The sequence below is a fragment of the Mesitornis unicolor genome, unplaced genomic scaffold (genome assembly GCF_000695765.1).
Source record: "Mesitornis unicolor isolate BGI_N332 unplaced genomic scaffold, ASM69576v1 scaffold22531, whole genome shotgun sequence".
Taxonomy (NCBI): Eukaryota; Metazoa; Chordata; class Aves; order Mesitornithiformes; family Mesitornithidae; genus Mesitornis; species Mesitornis unicolor.
Window position 1 is genome coordinate 1 of NW_010162007.1, and position 18,984 is coordinate 18,984.

At 47.8% G+C, this 18,984-nt stretch overlaps 1 protein-coding gene across 2 annotated transcripts; it reads left to right on the forward strand.

The window, feature by feature from the left end:
- The first annotated feature begins 1,767 nt into the window (after positions 1-1,767).
- On the forward strand, positions 1,768-8,845 carry COPS7B (COP9 signalosome subunit 7B). Of its 2 annotated transcripts, XM_010193510.1 has the most exons (6): positions 1,768-1,929; positions 3,162-3,237; positions 4,766-4,854; positions 5,241-5,443; positions 6,709-6,814; positions 8,468-8,845. In XM_010193510.1, exons 1-6 carry the CDS (start codon positions 1,768-1,770, stop codon positions 8,624-8,626), a joined length of 795 nt encoding a protein of 264 aa, XP_010191812.1. In that variant the 3' UTR covers positions 8,627-8,845. The 2 variants fall into 2 exon arrangements, with proteins under 2 accessions (XP_010191812.1, XP_010191813.1); XM_010193511.1 differs by lacking the exons at positions 3,162-3,237; positions 4,766-4,854 and having other exon boundaries at positions 8,468-8,757.
- Positions 8,846-18,984: the final 10,139 nt, after the last annotated feature.

Consider the following 18,984-nt stretch of genomic DNA (forward strand, 5'->3'; position numbering starts at 1 on the left):
CCGGCGGTGCCCGAGGGCCCTGCAGAAGGTCTGTGGGGACGGGAGGGTCAGGGGTCCGGCCCCATTACCGTATCCATTTGTATTTCAGTCGCTTCTCACCGGGGCAAATCGCTGTGAAAGGAGCAGCGAGGTAGCCCCGGTGGCACGGTTGTGCTGAGGGGTTGCAATAGCAACGGGGTTGCCTGAACCTTAACTTGGGAAGAGGGAAAGAATTGGCATTTCTTTCCTGTAGATATGGCCAGCCAGTCCTTTGTCACCTCATCCACCAGCCTGGGTTTAGGTCACCTGTGAGGGAGAGGACGATGGCTTAGGAACCAGGAAATCTGGATCTTGTTTCCAGCTCAGGCAGTTCATACGCTCTCCTGAGCAAATTGTCCGCACCTGTGTCTGTTCCTTACCTGTGAGTAGGAAGAGTGATACTGACCTACCCTCCAGCGTATCACAAAGTCACATTGGATGTATTGTATTACAGGGACTTCTCTGACAAAACGGAGGTACCCGTTCAGTCATCCCGCACGTGTGCCTCTCATGAAAAGAATCCCCAAAAATACTTTACAGCGAGAGCCAAGAAATCTTTCTGTGGAGAGTGCAAAAGATTGCCTGCTCGGGTTGAGACCAGTTGGAACTGCAGGTGTAATGGAGCAGAGTAAGGTGTATTTTTAGAAGTTGAGTAATAAAGGAAGCTGGCTGCATTGCTTTCACAAGTCTTAATTTCGTTAGGCAATGTAAAACAGCGCAGACACCTGGGTGGCTGTGCTACCCCCACACGGGCAGATGTTCTCTCCGTGGCCAAAGAGAGTGTGACAGGTTTCCTGGTGTCTGGTTTTCTTCACCAGAGTAAAGGTTCCCTGCTATACTTTATAATTATCTGATGCAGGCATAACACAAAAAACCCCTTGTCTGCCAAGTTCTCTGTTGGGCATCTGAATAATACACTTGGGAAGATTTTTTTGTAGTTGTTTGTAAACAAGCAGCTTATTTTGTTGAACTTGTTAATAGATAGTGTTTTACATCTCAAAAGCAGCGTGTTGGTGCTGGGAGACAACATGCACACCAGAAATGTCAGGCAACAGCTGAAGACAAAGACCTCTCTTTACAGGGACCTAAATAGAGCTTTTGTTGAAAGGGTGTTTGTATCACTTAAACTTTCCAGTTAACCCAAAACACTGTGGCTGTACAATGTAGACTGGTAAGCTACTTACAGGCCACAGTTATTTTTTTTTCCTTTTAGCCTCAGAAAGCAATAGGAATTATGTACACATGTTTTATGTATAACCAACATTAAAGGAAAAGTACGATGTGCATGTGTGGGCCTACAAGGTGAATCAGTTCTTCGCAGAGAATTGAGTTAATTGCTGGTTTGAAGCTGGGTAATGAGGGAAGGAGGAAGTCTTAGCTGGCCTCTAATAGATATAATAATAAACATCTTTGCAGTTGGTGTTATTTGGCAGCAAAAGCCTGAAAAGAACATGGACTCTAAGTTCCTTTCCTACCAGCAGGAGTAGATCCTTCTGGGGAGCTGACCAGACAGTCTGCAGAAACTTTGCTCAGATACTATGTGAATAATTTTTGCTCCCCAGATAAATCAGTCATTAAACCTGTCGGGTTCCCGGCCCGCCCTCTGAATGCTAAAGAAAAACCTGGCTCTGCTGCCACCGAAATGTTACTATGCTGAACATGCCTTCTGATCGCTGCCAGACAGGATTCAGCAGAGGAGGAGGGATGCGTTAATGTTGTGTTCTTTTATTGACAGATTGAAAACCTAGAATGGCAGGAGAACAGAAGCCGTCCTGCAATCTTCTGGAGCAGTTTATTTTACTAGCCAAAGGTACAAGTGGCTCAGCTCTGACTGCTCTTATAAATCAAGTGCTGGAGGCTCCTGGGGTTTATGTCTTCGGAGAGCTATTGGAGTTAACAAATGTGCAAGAGGTAAGAGATGAGTTTGTATCCTAATGCCCCTTCTGCACTCCCAGTATAAGGGATCCCTGGAAATTTCCACAGACAGCCTGGGCATAAAATTTCTGTGCCAGGAAGGGCCTGGTGCAAGTTATCTTTGTTCTGCGATGTCTGTGTATGAGAGGTTGACGTTACTTTTGCCTGTATATACTGACGTTAAAAAATACCTAAGTAAAGCTTTGCTACCTTAATGTGATTGCTAATACAGCAAAACCCCGGCAGCAGCAGCACAGTAATGACTTTAAGGTGGCACCTTGCCAGCTAACAACAACAGAAAAATCCCTTTCTACTCCTCCGTTGTCCTGGAAAGCATAACTTCAGTGCTCTCCAGAAGTCCTCGTAAACAGATGTCTCGTGTATCAGGCCTGGGTGGTAACCAAATCCAACCCATTTCAAACCAAGGTGGAAAGTACGTTGCAGAGCTTTTCCTGAGTATGCCTTGCCAGCACCCCCCTCTATTATGATGAGGTTGAGTATCTCTGCAGCTGGGGTAATGTGACATCCACCAAGTTTGGCTTTCCAAACAGGCTCTTAGACATGCCGAAAAATGCCTTTGATTATTCAGCATCAAATCACAAGTACACTTTTTTCCTCTTGGATCTGTGTGCAGCAAATGGTATAAAAAAAAACCTCACTCAGTAAAAATCACTGCTTGGTCCTGCAGTTATTCCAGGGAAGTGTTTGCATGGGAGAGGAGTGCTTTTGCTTTCAAATGCGCTCAACTTAAGATGTTCTGGTTTGCTTTGCTTTAAACTTTGTGGCACTGCAGGTGCTTACCTGTCTTATCTTACCTGTCTTGGCTTTCCCAGTGATAGTAAGGATGCTTAACCAACCAACACCATGGCCTGCTTGCTTGTTGCGTGGTGAGAAGAGCTGACCCTGTAGATTGTCAGCTGAAATTAAGTCTTGCCTTTTTCTTTTGCCTTCTAAGGGGCTGCACAAAGCAGTTGACAGTCCAAACTGTAGTTAAGTTCTGGTGCATGGAAGTGACTGCGTCATCTTGGCTCTGAAGCTGCATACACTTGCTGCTGCTCATGAGGCCCCAGAGAGGGTTCAGCTCTTTAAGATCTGGATATAATTGTTCTTCTGGGTACTACTTGTCCTGTGTAGGTGTAAAACGTGCTCTGAAGAAGTTGCCTACCAGTGTCATGTTGGCTGTTACCATGTTACATAGAATTTCTTTTGTTGGTTTTTTTTCTGTCCAGCTTGCTGAAGGGTCTAACGCTGCTTATTTCCAGTTGCTGAACCTGTTTGCCTATGGAACGTACCCAGACTACGTAGGTAAGAGACTGCTGCCTGTTTGCAGAGTATGAGATGGGATTGTGCTTTAGGATTGTCTTTCTGTGGTACCTGCTGTAGTGTGGCTGAGTGAAGGTGTCCAAGACCAGAATTTGCTTGGGACAAGAATTGTTACAGGGGGTCTCTGGGTTATACGTAGTTTTAATTGGTAAAATTTGGAGGAAGGGCTAGAGACTGTGGTGTTTTACTGGTTTGGATTAGACTGCAGCACTGGATTGAATTGGGCTACAGCAATATTCATTGGCGTTCACAGGCCACTTACCTCTGCGGAGTGCGATTTCAGACATCTGTTTAGAAATTTAGATGACACTGGTTACGGAAGTGGCAAAAAACTTAGACAAAATTGTTCTGCATTATTTATAAAAACCTATGTGGTTTATGGGATAACCTTTTATTCTGTGATGGCATTGCTGAAACAAAATGAAGCGTTTCTTAGCTAGAATACAAATGGAAAAAATGACTTTTATACAGCTTCAGAAGGACTATGCGTGAATCATCTTAGTATCTGTCGGGATGTGCTTTTATCTCTGGTGCTTATGCTTCCATTCTGCTACAATTTAATACTTCATTTGTGGGTAACAGCCTCATCCAAACCATTACAGAGTGTGACAAATAATTCTGTCATCGTGCTGGCTATCACCGTGGTGGATGAGCTGTCTGGTTCCTGTAAGGAGAATTGGCATCCATAAGTGCAAGGACTGGAAATTCCAGTGGCTGTGGAGCAACATGAGCCTCATGAATTCTGTGACTGTTTAGAGGATGCGTTTGCTGCGCATGGGTCTTGTGTCCCCGCATGTGACAGCGCTGTTCATTCTTCCTTTCCTAGTGAAGAAAGAGAAAGGGAGAAAAGTAGCCAAAATGTAGAGCACTGAATGAGGTGGGATGGATGGGATAACTTGAGTGGCCCTGAAACACTAATTTCCATTAAAGCAGATATTTTAAAGAGTTTCTTTACTTTGGAAAGATGCCATTTTCCTTTCTGGTTTTAAATATTCATGAGACACGTGAATATAATGCAATAACAGTGAGGCCATGTAAGTATCTGCATTAATAATTTCTCCTCTCTTCCTCAGCCTGGTACTTTATACAAATTCTGCAGCTCTTCAGAGAAATAAACCCAGCTCTATTTACAACCAGATCAGCAAAGGGGTAGATTTTATTATGTCAGCTCGTTAATGAAATAAAAATGACTTGGTAATAGAAGACATTGACCAACCATTTTGGCAGGACACCACTTGTGTAAATGTGAATTACGTTCCCATTCCAAAACCAGAATTACTAAAGAAGCAGAGAGGAATGGGATTGCCAACTTGTTTTTTGACTCTCCCTGTCTCTTCCCTGAGTGTGCTCTGTCATCAGTGGCAGCTCTCTCCACTCGCCAGCACCCACAGTAGCTGGAGAAGTTCAGCCTTTCAGGGTTTAGTGTAGTGTAGCTGGCCTGCACTTCTGTAGCCTGGATTGTATCATTCTTGAAGGAAAATCCTGAGTTTTGTCTTTTTACCATTAACAGCAAACAAAGATAACCTGCCTGAATTAACAGCCACTCAGAAAAACAAGCTGAAACACTTGACGATTGTAAGCCTGGCTTCCAGAATGAAGGTAAAGTACGCAGTGTGTGGTAGCAGTCATAGTGTTGTTTGGCTTTGTTTTTTAAAATGGCACCAGTTCCACAGCATCGAAGTTGTATTGGACTGCCTGAGTACTCACAAAATCCTGCAACTAGGGAAGCGCCTGTAATGTAAAGCGTTCTCTCGTGGTGCATTTGGGACGTGAACTTTGTGGACTTCCATTAACTTCTTCTACAATCCCATTACCTTTTTTCCTCCAGAACACGCTATGCCACAGCTTCAGGAATTACCAAAGCTGTGTCGGGGTTGTAGGGTTATTGTAGGATACAGTAAACGTTTGGGTCTTGACCTTCTGAGAATTAGGTGTTCATTTTCACTCTGGGACTGTTAACTTATTCTTGGACTTGCTGTTTTTAGTGCATTCCCTATTCTGTGTTGCTGAAGGACCTGGATATGAGGAATCTGAGGGAATTAGAAGATCTGATTATTGAAGCGGTTTATACAGATATTATCCAGGGGAAGCTGGATCAACGAAACCAAGTGCTAGAGGTGGATTTTTGTATCGGCAGAGACATTCAGAAGAAGGACATCAGTAACATTGTCAAAACACTCCAGGAATGGTGAGGCAGCCTTTCCACCTTGTACATCGCTTGTCCTCTTATTCCTCAAAGTTTCAAGTGCTGGCTCAATTTCACCATTTTCCATTAATCAGCAGTACTGTGCCATAAGTCGGCACTTGGAGGAGGAGTCTGTTGGGCAAGTTTTCCAAGATCTCATCTAGGATTCAATTTGGGTTATGTACCAAGCCAAACTGTCCTAGGTCTTGAGATTCTGCTTGCACTGTAGCTTTGACATGGCACAGCCCTCGTGAGGAGTTGAGGCATTTTCAAACACTGGTGCCAAACTGGACTCATGGTCTTAGGATGGGAGCTACCCCTCTTTTTGCTGTTACACTTGATAACGAAAACAAGCACTACTTTTCAGCCATTTTCACTGTGGTATGAACAGCATGGGCAAATTCTAGAGAATCTTGTTCTTTGCAGGGGATATCTCTTAGAATTTGAAGTTTCAGTTTGCCTTCTCTTTGTTCCTGCAAATGCAGGCTGCGTGCAACCATACTGGCACTGTGGCACGATCCATTTGTACCTTAGCTAAGGAGCTGCTTCTCATCTTTTTGTTGGATTCCCTGCCCACCCAAAGAAATTCCTCTGTAGGCTGTGGAGCCCGTGGCAGGTTCTGCGCTGACTGGGAATTTCTTCCTAGTTGCTGTGGTAATGGGTGTGTGAAAAGTAATTAACCTGCTGGGCAAATGTGCTGCCCTGAGGTGGGGGCAGGTTTTTTCCTTCTCTATTCCAACTCCCTCAAGCTCGTCATGGTGGGAGGGCTCTGGCAGCTTCCGGGACCTTACAGCATAGTTTGGAAGGTAACAACGAACCCACTGCCAATTCCCTTTTGTCCTCTCCAGTTACGAGCTCCGTGTTGGAGGGGTGCTCTTGTCTTTTGAACACTTCACAGGCAGAGGGATTCTCTCAATCTGATTTGGTTTTTTTTAGTTTTAAAATTTTATTTACTTCTGAAAAATGCATTGCATCTCCGTTTAAGGAGTAATTTTGATTGAAAAGGAAGTTGAAAGTGTATTGAACCGGCACTTATGTTTTGATGGGCAGATAAGAGTAACGTGGAATAGCTAAAGAATACCATGAAATACATTGAGTAAACAGCAAAGTGTTTTCTTGCCAGCTTTTTGGAACTCTGGTCTTTGAGCAGGAAGTATAAAATCCATAATCTCCTAAACTTTTAGGCCAGCAGGACTTTTCAGATTGCCTGGTTGAACTGCTCCAGGGAGAACTCATAAAGACTGTTTGACATTGTTGATATCTTGCAGGTGCGATGGTTGCGAAGCGGTTCTGTTAGGAATTGAGCAGCAAGTACTTAGAGCCAACCAATACAAAGAGAACCATCACCGAACTCAACAGCAGGTAGAGATGGAGGTGAGTACAGAGTCACTTCAGACTGCTCTATGATTTTTAATGGTAGTTTACTGAAGAAAACATCTGGTAACACCTGTTTAATGGTCATGGCTTCTCAGAAGCAGGCCAGCAATCATGCAAATCAGATAGAGTGGTTTGGGGCAGGAAGAAAACACATCTGCTTCCATGTGTTAGTAACACCAACATCAAACCTGAGCAGCTTGGAGTTTTTTATAAGTTTTTATAAATTTAGCCTAGGTGGCTGCACTAGCTATGGTTTCCTGAATTTTTTTGTTAGGAAAAGTGAGCTTTTGACACAGAGCTTTGATGGAATTCTGTTCCTTTTCTGCAAGGTAGGCAGGAAAGAAAAAACCACTTCTCTCTGTTTTAAACCTGAAAGCGTAATTAAGAAAAATCTCGAGTTTCATTGCTTTGGCCAGAAGTGCCTTCAGTAGCTTCCTTTGGGAGGTGAAGTTGAGCACCCGGACAGGGCTCTCTCACCGGCGGGAGCTGGGAGTGCTCCTGCCCCTGTTCCATGCGCTGCTGGGCGGTAGATGGCAGCATGGGCACACGATTTTAGTCCCTGGTGAAGTGTATTTACTGGTGAGAACAAATCTTGGCTAATACAGCTGTAAAGGTGAAAATGGTCCTCCCGAGACACTTGCTCAGGGTTTATTTCTTGCAGAGTGCTGCATCCCTGCAGGTTTGCATTTGCTTGGCGGCTCGATTGGCGTCTGTAGCGTGTTTGGTTTGCCAGATGCCTTTGGCCTGGGGTTGGCACACCTGACTCAAACTTGTTTTGGCCTGTAGGGTTTTTTTTAAGGTTTGCTCACTGTGTTTTTGGTGAGCCCTACAGGGTTCCTGGGGACAGAGTACAGTGTCTTTTTCAGCCAGAGTAGCAGAAGCACTACTACTGCCTTGCACAAAACCAATTTCTGAGTGTCACGAGGATGGAGCCAGGCTCTTCTCGGTGACAAACAATGATAGGACAAGGGGTAATGGGCACAAACTGGAACACAGGAGGTTCCACTTAAATTTGAGAAGAAACTTCTTCTCAGTGAGGGTGACAGAGCACTGGACCAGGCTGCCCAGAGAGGTTGTGGAGTCTCCTTCTCTGGAGACATTCAAAACCCGCCTGGACGCCTTCCTGTGTAACCTCATCTGGGTGTTCCTGCTCCAGCAGGGGGATTGGACTGGATGAGCTTTTGAGATCCCTTCCAATCCCTAACGTTCTGTGATTCTAGCAAACCTGTGGCTCAGACAGCTCTATGGCATTTTCTCTTTTCAAGTGCTGTCCTAAATGTGAGTTTTTCTATCGCAATCTCCTTTGTCCTTCTTGCTTCTGGGCAGCAGAATAGTAGGATGGCTGCCTTCTGCACCAAGGCAGTAGTACTTTCCTCCAGCAAGCCAGAAAGGTGGTATGATACTGTGCCATGTCTCTTAGGGGAAAAAAAAGTTATCCCTAGTTATTCTGTATTGGAAATATTAACAACTCTGACTGTAAGTGAGGATGAAACATTACCTTTAATAAGATCAAGTGCAGCGCATGTTTCTGGGGGAGAGTTAATTTTATAATCTCTGTACTCCAGGGGTTTTTCAATATGTTTATGAACAGAGTTTCTGCTGCAAGGGGATGAAGAAGCAGGTGCTGATTCACTGTCTCTTCTTCGCCAGGTCACAAACATAAAGAAAACATTAAAAGCTACAGCCTCATCGTCGGCACAGGAGATGGAACAGCAGCTGGTAGAGCGCGAGTGCCCTCCACACACAGAACAAAGGCAGCCCATAAAGAAGATGTCCAAAGTCAAAGGGCTGGTCTCCAGCCGCCACTAGAACACACCATCCAAATGTCATTCAGCTAGGAATGACAACAGGAGGAGCAAAAAAGGGCCTGCGTCTCCTTTTTCAGTGGGTTCTGGGCCAGTCCCTTCCAGACTGGGAAATAAAAGCCCTGTTTGAATACAGCTCCCAGTTAGCAGCACCTGGCTAAGCTACACTGTGCAGCCCCTGTTAATTTCCAAGGTGTCTCTGTTCTGGTCCTGTAAAGAGGGACCTGTGAAGAGAGGGACTGACCAAAAGGGACAGGAGAAGAAAAATATCTGTGGACAGTTTTGCTCCCTCCTAGCCAGTCTCATTGCTGCTTAACCTTGAGGAAGCTGCTGTACTAAAACTGATCTTGAGAGAACTACTGTAGCAAGTGACTGAATCCCAGGGTTGACGTGTGGCTACCAAAGCCAGGCTGAGAGCGAGGAAGCCATCAACACAGATCTTTTCATTCCCAAAGGGAGCGCAGAAAGGTTTCTAGGCCAGGAACTGCTTTACATGGAAATCTTCAGCCTTTTCCGTTACCCCGTCTGTTTTAAACTGGGGTGAAATTCACACTACCTCGCTCTGTGAAGATGAGATCCAGTGCTGGGCTGTTTACTTCACTGCCTGTTTACTGCCCTTACTAAACCCGTTAATCTCTCACAGATTTAAAGCACTGTTCTGCATCTCTGAGGCATCAATACAGTAAGGAGGAAGCAGGCTGCTCTTTTCAAAGCCTTCCTTCTTGCAAGTGTTGGAAGCATACTAGAAACTGTGTTCCTTCTGAATGTGATGTGACCTCCCAGAGCTGCTTGTGAGCTGTTTCCCCTGTCGATACCTTTGAAGGGTAAAGCATTCGCTCTTCCTTGGATGCTATCAGTGGTCTGCATGGGAGAAGAGCCCGGTTAACATTGTGGCAGGCTGGAGGCCCAGGACCCACTGGCAGGAGTCGCAGCAGCATCCCCTTGCTGAAGCAATGGACTTGAATAGTTTTTCTGAATTTTAAACACTTTCAGGTTGTACTTTCTTTTTTTTGTACATTGTTGTGATTCTGAAGCATTTCAGCCTTCGTTTTGTTGGGTTTTTTTTACTTGTTACAGACTAACTTCAGGTGATTCGCACCTACTTTGGCAAGGTGTTGGTTGTTTTTTTCTAAGGGGGAGGATGGGGTTGGCATTGAAACAACAATTCACCAAAAAGCACATTTTCAAAAAAAATTAAAAATGCTGATTTAATATCAGAGTCTGGAGTCTTGGCTTTGAGGCTGCTTTAGGTTTGTAGTCCAACAGTGCTTGTTCACTTGGGCATTTACCTGTTTCTTGATGTTGCGTTATCAGAAGGTCTGACTAATCTCCCCGATGCATCTGGAAGGTAGGGAAGTGCTTTTCCCATTTTGTCATGTTTATCTTTGTCCAAATTTGTGCAGAGGCATCTGTGACAAAGCCAGGACGCTGGCATCACCTTTGATGTCTGATCGTGGCAGGTTTGTAGTCATGCTCTGTCTTGGGCCGGTCCGTTCCTTTCTCTGGGTCTGGCAGAGCACGCACTGCTTTGTCCTTTGGCCCCTGCATTTCCCTTCCTCCATGCTGTGAAGAGAAGGGCTCTCTGTGAGGGGCAGGGGAGCTGTTTAAGCAGAGGACTGTGACAGTGCTCCAGTCCTGCAGCCAGCTGTCACCTGCACTTGCTTGTGCAACGCACGTGCCTTCCTCTTACTGCTACCAGAATTATTTGCGGTCTGTGTGTTTTCAGTCTGCAGTTACAGCACTTGCACACTTGTGAAAGTAAATTCCTCTCCTCCTCTTCTCCTGCAGTGCAAGCACATCAGCTTTTAATCTTGAGAGGTGGATCTTCATACCTCCCACCCAGTTGCCTCTAGGTCAAGTCCCTCGGTTTCTGATTCTTTGCCAGCGCTCTCTCCTCCTAGAAATGCCAGCCAAAAAATTCCCAGGGAAGGATGTTGAGTGAATGAGTCCAGAGCATGAAGCCTTCCCCAGTGTCTCAAGGGAGCTGTTTCCCAAGCAGTGGCAGTACCAGTTTCTGTACCAGCTTTTCCCAGTATTTAGCTGACAGCTTCTCAGGAGGTGGAGGTGAACTCTGTGTACCCAAGTCCTTTTCCATCACACAGATCTGTTTCTGGCTTCCCACGTGGGGTGCTGCAGTGCACTGGTCACCCAGTTCCTCACTGGATTTGTCTGGTGAGGAAAGGCTCTGTGGTCCTCGCTAGTTGCTTCCCTTCCCATTTTTTAATATTGGTCCTGCAGAGAGGCAGGAGGAATACAAATGCCTTTGGAAATAACTTTAGCTCCTCGGCGAGCCACAGTCTGCTGGGGAAATAAATGTGAATTTGGCATCCTTGGTGTTCATTCCCTGCCAGTTACAGGAGTTACATTAGTTTGCTGAAGCTTCTTTAGTGTGTTGGGAGTTTTTGAGTTTGTTCTTACGGTTTTGCTGTTCTCAAAGCCTGGCTGGGGGTGAAGATCTTATTTATGCTTGGGTACACATTGCCTTTGATCAGCAAAGAAGCAAGGGAGGAAATAGCGCTTTGAATAAAGAGCTGTCCCGCGTCTGACGGCAGCAGAGGACGGAGAAAGGAACGGGGCATTGGAGGGAGCTGAGCTGTTTGCACGTTTGGCTTGCCTGGTGTGCCAGCGACGCGCTTGGTGCCGCAAAAGGAGGGAGGTGTCTTTGCAATGAGCCCAGTCTGAGATGAGTCATTAACAAATGACATGCACAGGGTACCTGGGGGAGGCAAACAGCTCTGCAGCAGCTGGTTAATGAATCTGGCTTGAAGGAAGGAGTTAGAAGCTATTCCAGGAATGAAGCAGAAGGTAGAGATGTTAACAGGGAAGGATGCAGGAGATGCTGAGCTGTTTGAGGGCTGTGCGTAAAGACTGCATCGACTCCCTGTGACTGCAGGGAGGGCAGCAACTCAGAGTTGTGTGAATTAGGGGCTGGTGGAGGCTGAACTGTGGGCAGTTACAGTGCCTGGGAGCCAAATTGGTGCCATGAGGATGAGAGGGAGATGGAAGCAGAGGTGGATTTGATGCAAACTCCCGTGTATTGCTTGTGCCTGCTGGAGGCAGCTAACGCAGTGTTTCTGAGCGCTGCTGGACGCTGCTCCCTGATAGGGGGGGAGCATCCTGCCCCGCTCTGTTTTATGGCAGCAGTGAGCTGCTCCCACTTTGGGATTGCAGCGGGACAGCGTCTGAGCTATTGAACTGTTCACCACCTCCACCCAGAGGGAGACAAAGTCGATGGAGCAGCTTTCCCTCTGCTCTTCGGGGCTTTATTGTCGAGCTTCATGTTCTGCAGCTCTGCTTGTACCAGTGCTTGTTTAATATGGGGTTGGGCACTGAGCTGGAAAATGGAAGAGAGGAGCTCAGCTGATTGCGGTGCTGGTAGAGTGCCCTAGCCCTAGAGCTAACAAATGTCCCTGGCATCCCTGCTGTGACTCAGTTGGTACCAACCAACATCAGGCAATTCTGGAACATGGTAATGCCGATGTCAATCTTCTACAGAACAAAAAGTTTTGGCTTGAAATCTGTTGTTCTTTTACTTCCCTCCTCACCTCCTCAGATAAGTCGAATGCTATGAGAGCAAGAGGGAAAATCAGTGTTGCTGGCAGACCCTTCTGTGCTCAGGTTTGAGACCCATCCTGCAATCAGTTCTTGTGCAGGCTTCCGAAATCCCATGGGGGCTTGTGAAGCTGCCCGCAGGTCTCTCTCCATGGATCTGCTGCAGGAGCAGGACCTGCAGAGCCGCTCTCCCTAATGAAGAAAACTGGGGACGCCGAAGCTTTTGTTCCCACAGAAGAGAGCAGTGGTAAGAGATGGCCGTTTTCCCACGAGCCCTGCAAAGCCAGCTTTGCTGCACGGCTTTCTGTTCCTGGAAGAATGGAAAATTACACAGAACCCAGTGGGTGTTTCTGGGTTTTGCTTTTAGTGTCCTGCTTATCTTACGAGGGGAAATTGCATCGGTCGATGTGCGCAAAAAAGATGTTGGGCTTATTCGTTGCAGGGGAGGCAGAAGGCAGAGTCCCATCAACCCTGATAGCTGTATTAGAATGTTACAAATCACGGATAAACCAGACTTTTCCTAAACTGCCAGTTCTGTACAGCTTCATATTTTTGTCTAGCTTATTTTTGTGTAATCTGAGAGTAACCCGGGGGTGTCAAGAAAGGTAAATTAAAGTTTAGAGTGATCTCAGTTCCTACTTGTAACCTCAACGCTGTTTTATTATGGAGTTTTAACCTGACAGTCTGATTGACTTTCTCGGCAGAGTTTTTACAAATATGTCACTGTTTCTCTCTGCTCCATGGTGAAGGTCGGTGTCTCTCAGGGACTGCTGGCATTTTGCTGATATTTCATCGAGTTTGACCCTACCACAGAGCTCCCAGAGGTAAGTGATTGAAGCCACAGAGGTGTACGGTAGAGGGTGCGTATTTACCCCTAGCCCTGCAGCCTGCCTTTTGGTGGCACTGTGGTGGTACCCTCGTCTCTGATTTGTGAACCAGGCAAAGGATGGCGCAGAGCAGCACCTCGCTCCCTGTTTCCAAATACACAGACACGCAGTGATGTATTTGCTACAGGCTGCAAATTGCACGGGTGTGATAGCTGTGACCGTGGCTTTTTCTTGTCAAGAAGAAGATGAGATGCCCCCGCTCGAGCGAATAAAACATGCACGCTGGAAATTCTAGCTAGTAATAGGATGCCATGAGGTCGTTTAACAGGCCTGAAATGTGCATTTCCCCACAGAGCACAACAAAAATTGTGCTTGGTGTAATTTTAGAAGACAGGACACCCTTCCACAGTCCTATCTCCTATAGCGGCTTGTGAATCTCGGTAGCATTAGGGCATTTTTCAAATGCTCATGCACTCAGTAGCTCTGTGTTTCCAGAAGAGCTGGCTGTGGTGGGTAAGTGGAGCCTCGCTCCATCAGAGAGAGGGCTTTTGTGAGTATTCTGGGCTTCTCTGTAGGTTGTATCTTCATGGGTATGATGTCTGGGACTCTTCCTGAAGATGCTGTTCCTTTCTGGTGTCAGTCACTGTCTCACCATCAGCGCAGCCTTCAGTAACGTCTCAGTGTTTTGTTGTCACCTTCGCAGCTGTTAGAGAGCACTGGCTCTGGGCTCCTCCCTTGCCCAGCTGTGATGCTGTTCCTTTTACATGATGCCTGTGGGATGACACCTCTCCTCGCTGGCAGACGAGCCAGGTGGGTCGGTGTTGCTCCTTGGAGCTGTTCTGCATCCAGTGAGGCACAGGCTGTTGCTTGGTTTAGCGTAATGGGAATCAAGGACAAGGACGGTGTGACGAATAAGAGGCAAAGCGCAGAGCTGTGTCCTATTCCAGCTCTGCTACAGCTGCAGAAAGCAACCATGGGCAAATCGGCTGCGTTTCCCAGGACGGGCTCTCTTGTGGGTGCTGATTTTGTGACGGAGGTTTGGCAAGTGCCTTGGTCTCCTGGTTGGGCAGGGGTTCGTGGCTGATGCCATTGAAGAAGCTGCTTGTGTATGGGAGGGGGGAAATCTTAAAGCTTTTCTAGAAGTCATCTTCCTCCTGTGTACCATACCCTTCTGCTACCCTGATGCAGACAAGGTGGTCCACTGTGGGAATATCGGCCTGGAGTATTATGGGTAATATGCCAGGTTAATTATGGAGGGGCAGGAGAAATAGCCTGTGCCGTTTTCAACAATATCAAAGGGATGCTACCTAATGATTTCCCTATTAGCTCTTTTCCCTGCCTGCCAGAGCCACTGCAGAAATGTCATTTACAAAGGCAGTTTTGCAACTCATTACCCTGGATTTTCTCTGCAGTTCTGCTCCAGAGAGCGTGGGCTTTCGCTGTGTGCCCCAACCTAATGAGTTGCCTGATTCGGTTAGCGCTGCCATCCCTTCTGACGAGGTTAGTTGCTGACTGACAGGAAGGGGCCTGGATTCAATTCCCTTCTTGTTTTCATCTTGCACTTGTGTCAAGCGCAGACTCCCTCTGGAAGCTGCCCTGTGATCCCTCCCCTTTGTTTTTTCTGCATTTTGAGGGGAGCAGCCCATGCTTGGAGAAGTCCTAGAGCAAGTGGCAGGGGTCTGTGTCCTGCTGCCCCTGGCAGTCCCTTTCCAGCTGGAAAATTCCACTGCTCCCCTGCTCTGGGCTTTTTTCTTCAATGCTTTGGGATTTGCTGTCAGCTGAGCTGGGCTTTGTAACCCTTCAGCAATAAATTCCTTGGAAAAGCTGCATTAATGGTACCAGGAAAAAACATGCAATGTGGGCTGGGGGGAACAACTGATTTCCCACGTGTTAGAGGGCAACTGCAGCCCTGTTGTGGGAGCTCCGAGGTCTGCTCTGGCCTGTTTGGGCTTTGCAAGGTACTTGTACAGCAGTGCTAGAGAAAGCTCTTGTCCTTTTTCACTAGAGAGCAATGTGCGTTTTTGGGCTGGGGGCCTATGGCTCATCTCATGGTAGGAACAGCTCCTGGAGGCTGTTCTTATGTCATGTGGAAACATCAGATGCCACCCCCAAGGCTGCAGCTTGCATCCAGGACAGGCTCAGTTACGCTGTCTCAGGGCTGGGATGTGGCAAAGGGACTTTTCCATCTCTGGCCCTGGATCCTTGTACTGGATGTTGTGAGGATTTGACCTGGCTGCCCCACAGGAGAGGCAGTGACATGAGATCGATATATTTCTGCTGCATGTGATGCCTCCTCCTCTCTTAATGAGGTTCCTGTGGTCCCTCTCTTTCCTGCTGGCCTTGTTTCCTATGGATCCCCTGACAGGGAGACCCAGTTGTGGCCTTCCCGGGTGCTCGCTGTGCTCTAATGAGCCGTTTCCCTTTCCCATCCTGGCCTGTGCGGTGAACTAGGGAAGGTGCTTGTCAGCACTCCCAAACCTGACCTCTCGTCTCTGCCCGTCAGCCCCACGGGTCTGGCTGTGCCGGGCAGGTGCCAAGGTTCAGTGGGTCTGAAAGTTCTCCCAAGTGCTCTTTCACCCACAGGTGCTGCCTTCACTCTTGCACATCAGCTTCCATCCCATCCCAGTGTGGCCATGGTGTTCCCATCCTGTGTGTGGGGAAACCAGCACACTGAGGGACAGGGTGACTTATTCCTGGTCAGAGCGGAAGCAAAATGAAGAGCCAAGCTGTTATCCCCTCCATCTGCACAGGGAGCTCTCGCTCCCATCGCTCTCCTTCTGCCAAGCTTTTGTCCTTTTGCAGTGCAGCTTTGTCCTTTTCCTTGGGCTTGTTCTTTTCCAGGGGATGGAAGGAACCCGTGCTGTGGGGCTGCGCTTTTCCCCTCGGACTACGCTGTAGAGGAGAAATGGGAATCCAGACCATGGGTGACCCCAGCCTGGGATCTCCAAGATTTCCCCCAGCCTGAGCTCAGGCTGTGCCTCACATCCCAGCTTTGCAGCAAAAAGCCAAAGCTGGACGGGGGGCTGTCCCCACCTTGGTCCCAGCCTGGCACTCTGCTGCAGTCACTGCTCTGGCCTCCTGCTCAAGGAGCACCCTGAGGAGGATCTGTAGTGCCATCTCTTTGCACTGCTGTTCAGACCTGGTGTGCGAGGTCTGGACAGCGATTCCTTGTTGTCCCTTGGGTTTGCTGGGTGACAGTGAGTCCCCTCTGATGGACAGCTGTCTCTTAAGGAGCTCCTGGCACTTCCCTCTAAAGGTTGGTGGAGCCGGTAGGGTCACCGTTATGGGGGTATTTACCTTACAGTGGGTTGACATTGCCTATGGACATCTCAGGGGAAACGTGGCTGCCCCTGAGGCAGGGCACTGAGGTGCCAGCTGCCCCTCCTGCCTCTCTCCCTCCCAGGGTTTGATTTTGTTCCCCATAGGCAACATCTTACGTGGTCCATCAGCTGCTGCTCCCTGTCCAGCTGGCATCCGTGGGCACACGAGGTGGGTACCCATCTCTGACGGAGGCTGGAGACGTCACACGCGCACTCCTAAACTATGGCTGAGCTGTTGGGATGACTCCTCTTGTTCTGCAAACCTAATGCTCACTAATAATTGGGGAGAATCTGGCTGGAGGTTTCTATGGTTTCCTGGTGGTTGCTAAGGGAAAGGATCCCTTTGCCTCTGGGTCTCGGTGACTTTCTGCCCTGTCCTAGGCACTGGAGCCCAGCAGAACATAATGCTCGTTGTTTCCCAGCCCACTACAATGGCCAGGGCATAATTTGTGACTCCCGTCACGGCTGGGCTGGGCGCCTGCCACTCTTTTCTTTTTCTAAGGCCTCTTTGAAGAATGAGACCAAAGAGCCTTCGTGCAGGAGTTTGTGTGTTTGATGCGCTCCCCGCCCCCTCGCTTGCTGTTTCCTTTAGAGCTCCGAGCCATTTTAACGATTTATTTCATGCACTTTACATAGCAAGAAGCTGTAGCAACAGCTGTGTCTGTGAATCCTTACCAGGCAGCCCTCAGTATATTTTATTTTGGTCTGTCTATGTATTGTCCCAGGCACAGTTAAATAAATCTCTGCTGAAGGAAGGGACTTTAACAGCTTAGCAGCAGAGGTTTGGCAAATGAAAACACCAACGTGAGCTGCTGGATCTGAAGAATAACAGCACCTCCAACACAAAGCTCTGTTCCCACTGGGGCAGCTGGGGGCCAGATCCAGCATGGTCTCCATCGCTGTTGGCGGGGACTGCATCTCCGTATGGTACCTGGCGATGAGCTATCGTTACAGGATGAAACCTGCAGCCTGGAAGTGGTTAAAACACATCTCGGCCACACGCTGCTCTTGTCGTACCGCTATCAGCCCAGGTCTGGGCTCTTGAATGCGATGGGATCATTTCTGCAGGTGCCGTCTGGGATCTGGGCCACAGATGAGCGACTGGAGGCTGCGGGGTTGGGTTCTACGGTGGCAGCTGCACCCTGGGCTGGGCAAGGTTTGGTCCATCAGCACCGCAGGATTGGGCACACGTTTACTTTTGCATACAAAGTTTAAAATATCAGCCGGCCTTTCTCTTGCTCCTGACTTCTCTAAAACATCTGAACACTTCAACTGGGTTGAAGTCAATCAGTCTGACATTTAAATTGTATGTGAATGTGATAAATAAAGACGGGGAACAAAATGCCACACGGAACAATTTGGGGTTTTTTTAAAGTTTTTCAACTACTTAGGACAAAAAATGTTACAATGCTTGACTTTTCATTTAGTTACATAAATAATTTTTTTATAAATATCTCTTTATAAACAATATATAAATAGCTTTACAACATAAATACATTTATGCATGACATGAATTTACAAACAGCAACGTTATACAGCTGGCTTCATCAGTCTCTTGGAAAAGCACTGTCCCTTGTCTTGGTGAGTGTTTGTATATATAATATATATAAGATAGAGAGCGCTTCTTAAAAAAATAACAAAACCGAAACAGCTGGTGGCATGACTCCTCGTACCAAAAAGAAAAACACGGCCACATCTTTTGTCCATTCCAGGGGGGGTCTCTGCTCTTCTAGGTGTTGCCTGGGGAATGGCCCTGTCTGGCCACGGTAGGAGAAAATGGACTACGGATTCAAAGCCCTGCAAGGAATGAGAACAAAAATGCCTGTTAGTACTTGCCATACACCGCTCCTTACCCACCCCAAGCTGAAAGCCCATGAGAATAATCCTGGTGTGGGGCTGGGGGATGCTGAACACAACAGCAGCCCTCTCTGAGCTTTTTGCTTGTGCTAAAACAAGGGAGAAGTTCACCCTTTGCTTTTTGGCTCTTTGGTAGTAAGGGGAGAAGTGTGATGCTCCTCCTGGCCCTGGGTCAGGTAAAAATCTTTGTTTTCCTGATGAGGATTTAGCCAGGGAGGATGAATGTGAGCTGGCTGGAAGAAGTGAAGTGACACTTCTCTTGTCCCTGACCGTGGAGGGCTGTGGGAAGAACTCCCAGCTTCCCGCAACTTGCTGGGATGCAAAGCTGGGGTTAGGAAAGTGCTGTCACCACAGCTAAAGGAGACACCTGGAGACCTTGGGTATTGTTTTTCCTTTAATTAGATTAATCGGCTGAGACAGGTGCCTCACTGATCCTCCCAGCACAGGCAGCTGGGGGTACCCTCTCCTCCAAACGCATCTCCATCAATCACCTGTGTCTGGGAAGCACTGGGATCAACTGGGAATGTGTGGCTGCACCAGAGCTCGCAGGTCCGACTCCCACCCGTAGGAATCTCCCCTGAGGAGCGGGAGAGGGCTCGGAAGTGCAATTAAGGCCAACTTTGGGGTCCTCCTCTCTACCACCCAGCAACCACAGACCCCGCACAGCACCCCCGGCCCGGCCGCTCGCTCACCGCCAGGGGTCCCTCAGCAGCCGAGGCCGCTCATGGCGCCGATCCGGTCCAGCTTGAGGCCGAAGCAGCCCTTGCCCAGGCCCTTCTTGTGCAGGCCCTTGTGGCGGCGACCCG

What these genes read in the sequence shown, in the direction of transcription:
- COPS7B (XM_010193510.1), top strand. Translation starts at nt 1,768, where the DNA reads ATGGCAGGAGAACAGAAGCCGTCCTGCAATCTTCTGGAGCAGTTTATT. An exon ending in GTCAAAACACTCCAGGAATG is followed by an intron (nt 5,444 to 6,708) that starts GTGAGGCAGCCT and finishes GATATCTTGCAG; the next exon opens with GTGCGATGGTTGCGAAGCGG. An exon ending in AACAGCAGGTAGAGATGGAG is followed by an intron (nt 6,815 to 8,467) that starts GTGAGTACAGAG and finishes CTTCTTCGCCAG; the next exon opens with GTCACAAACATAAAGAAAAC.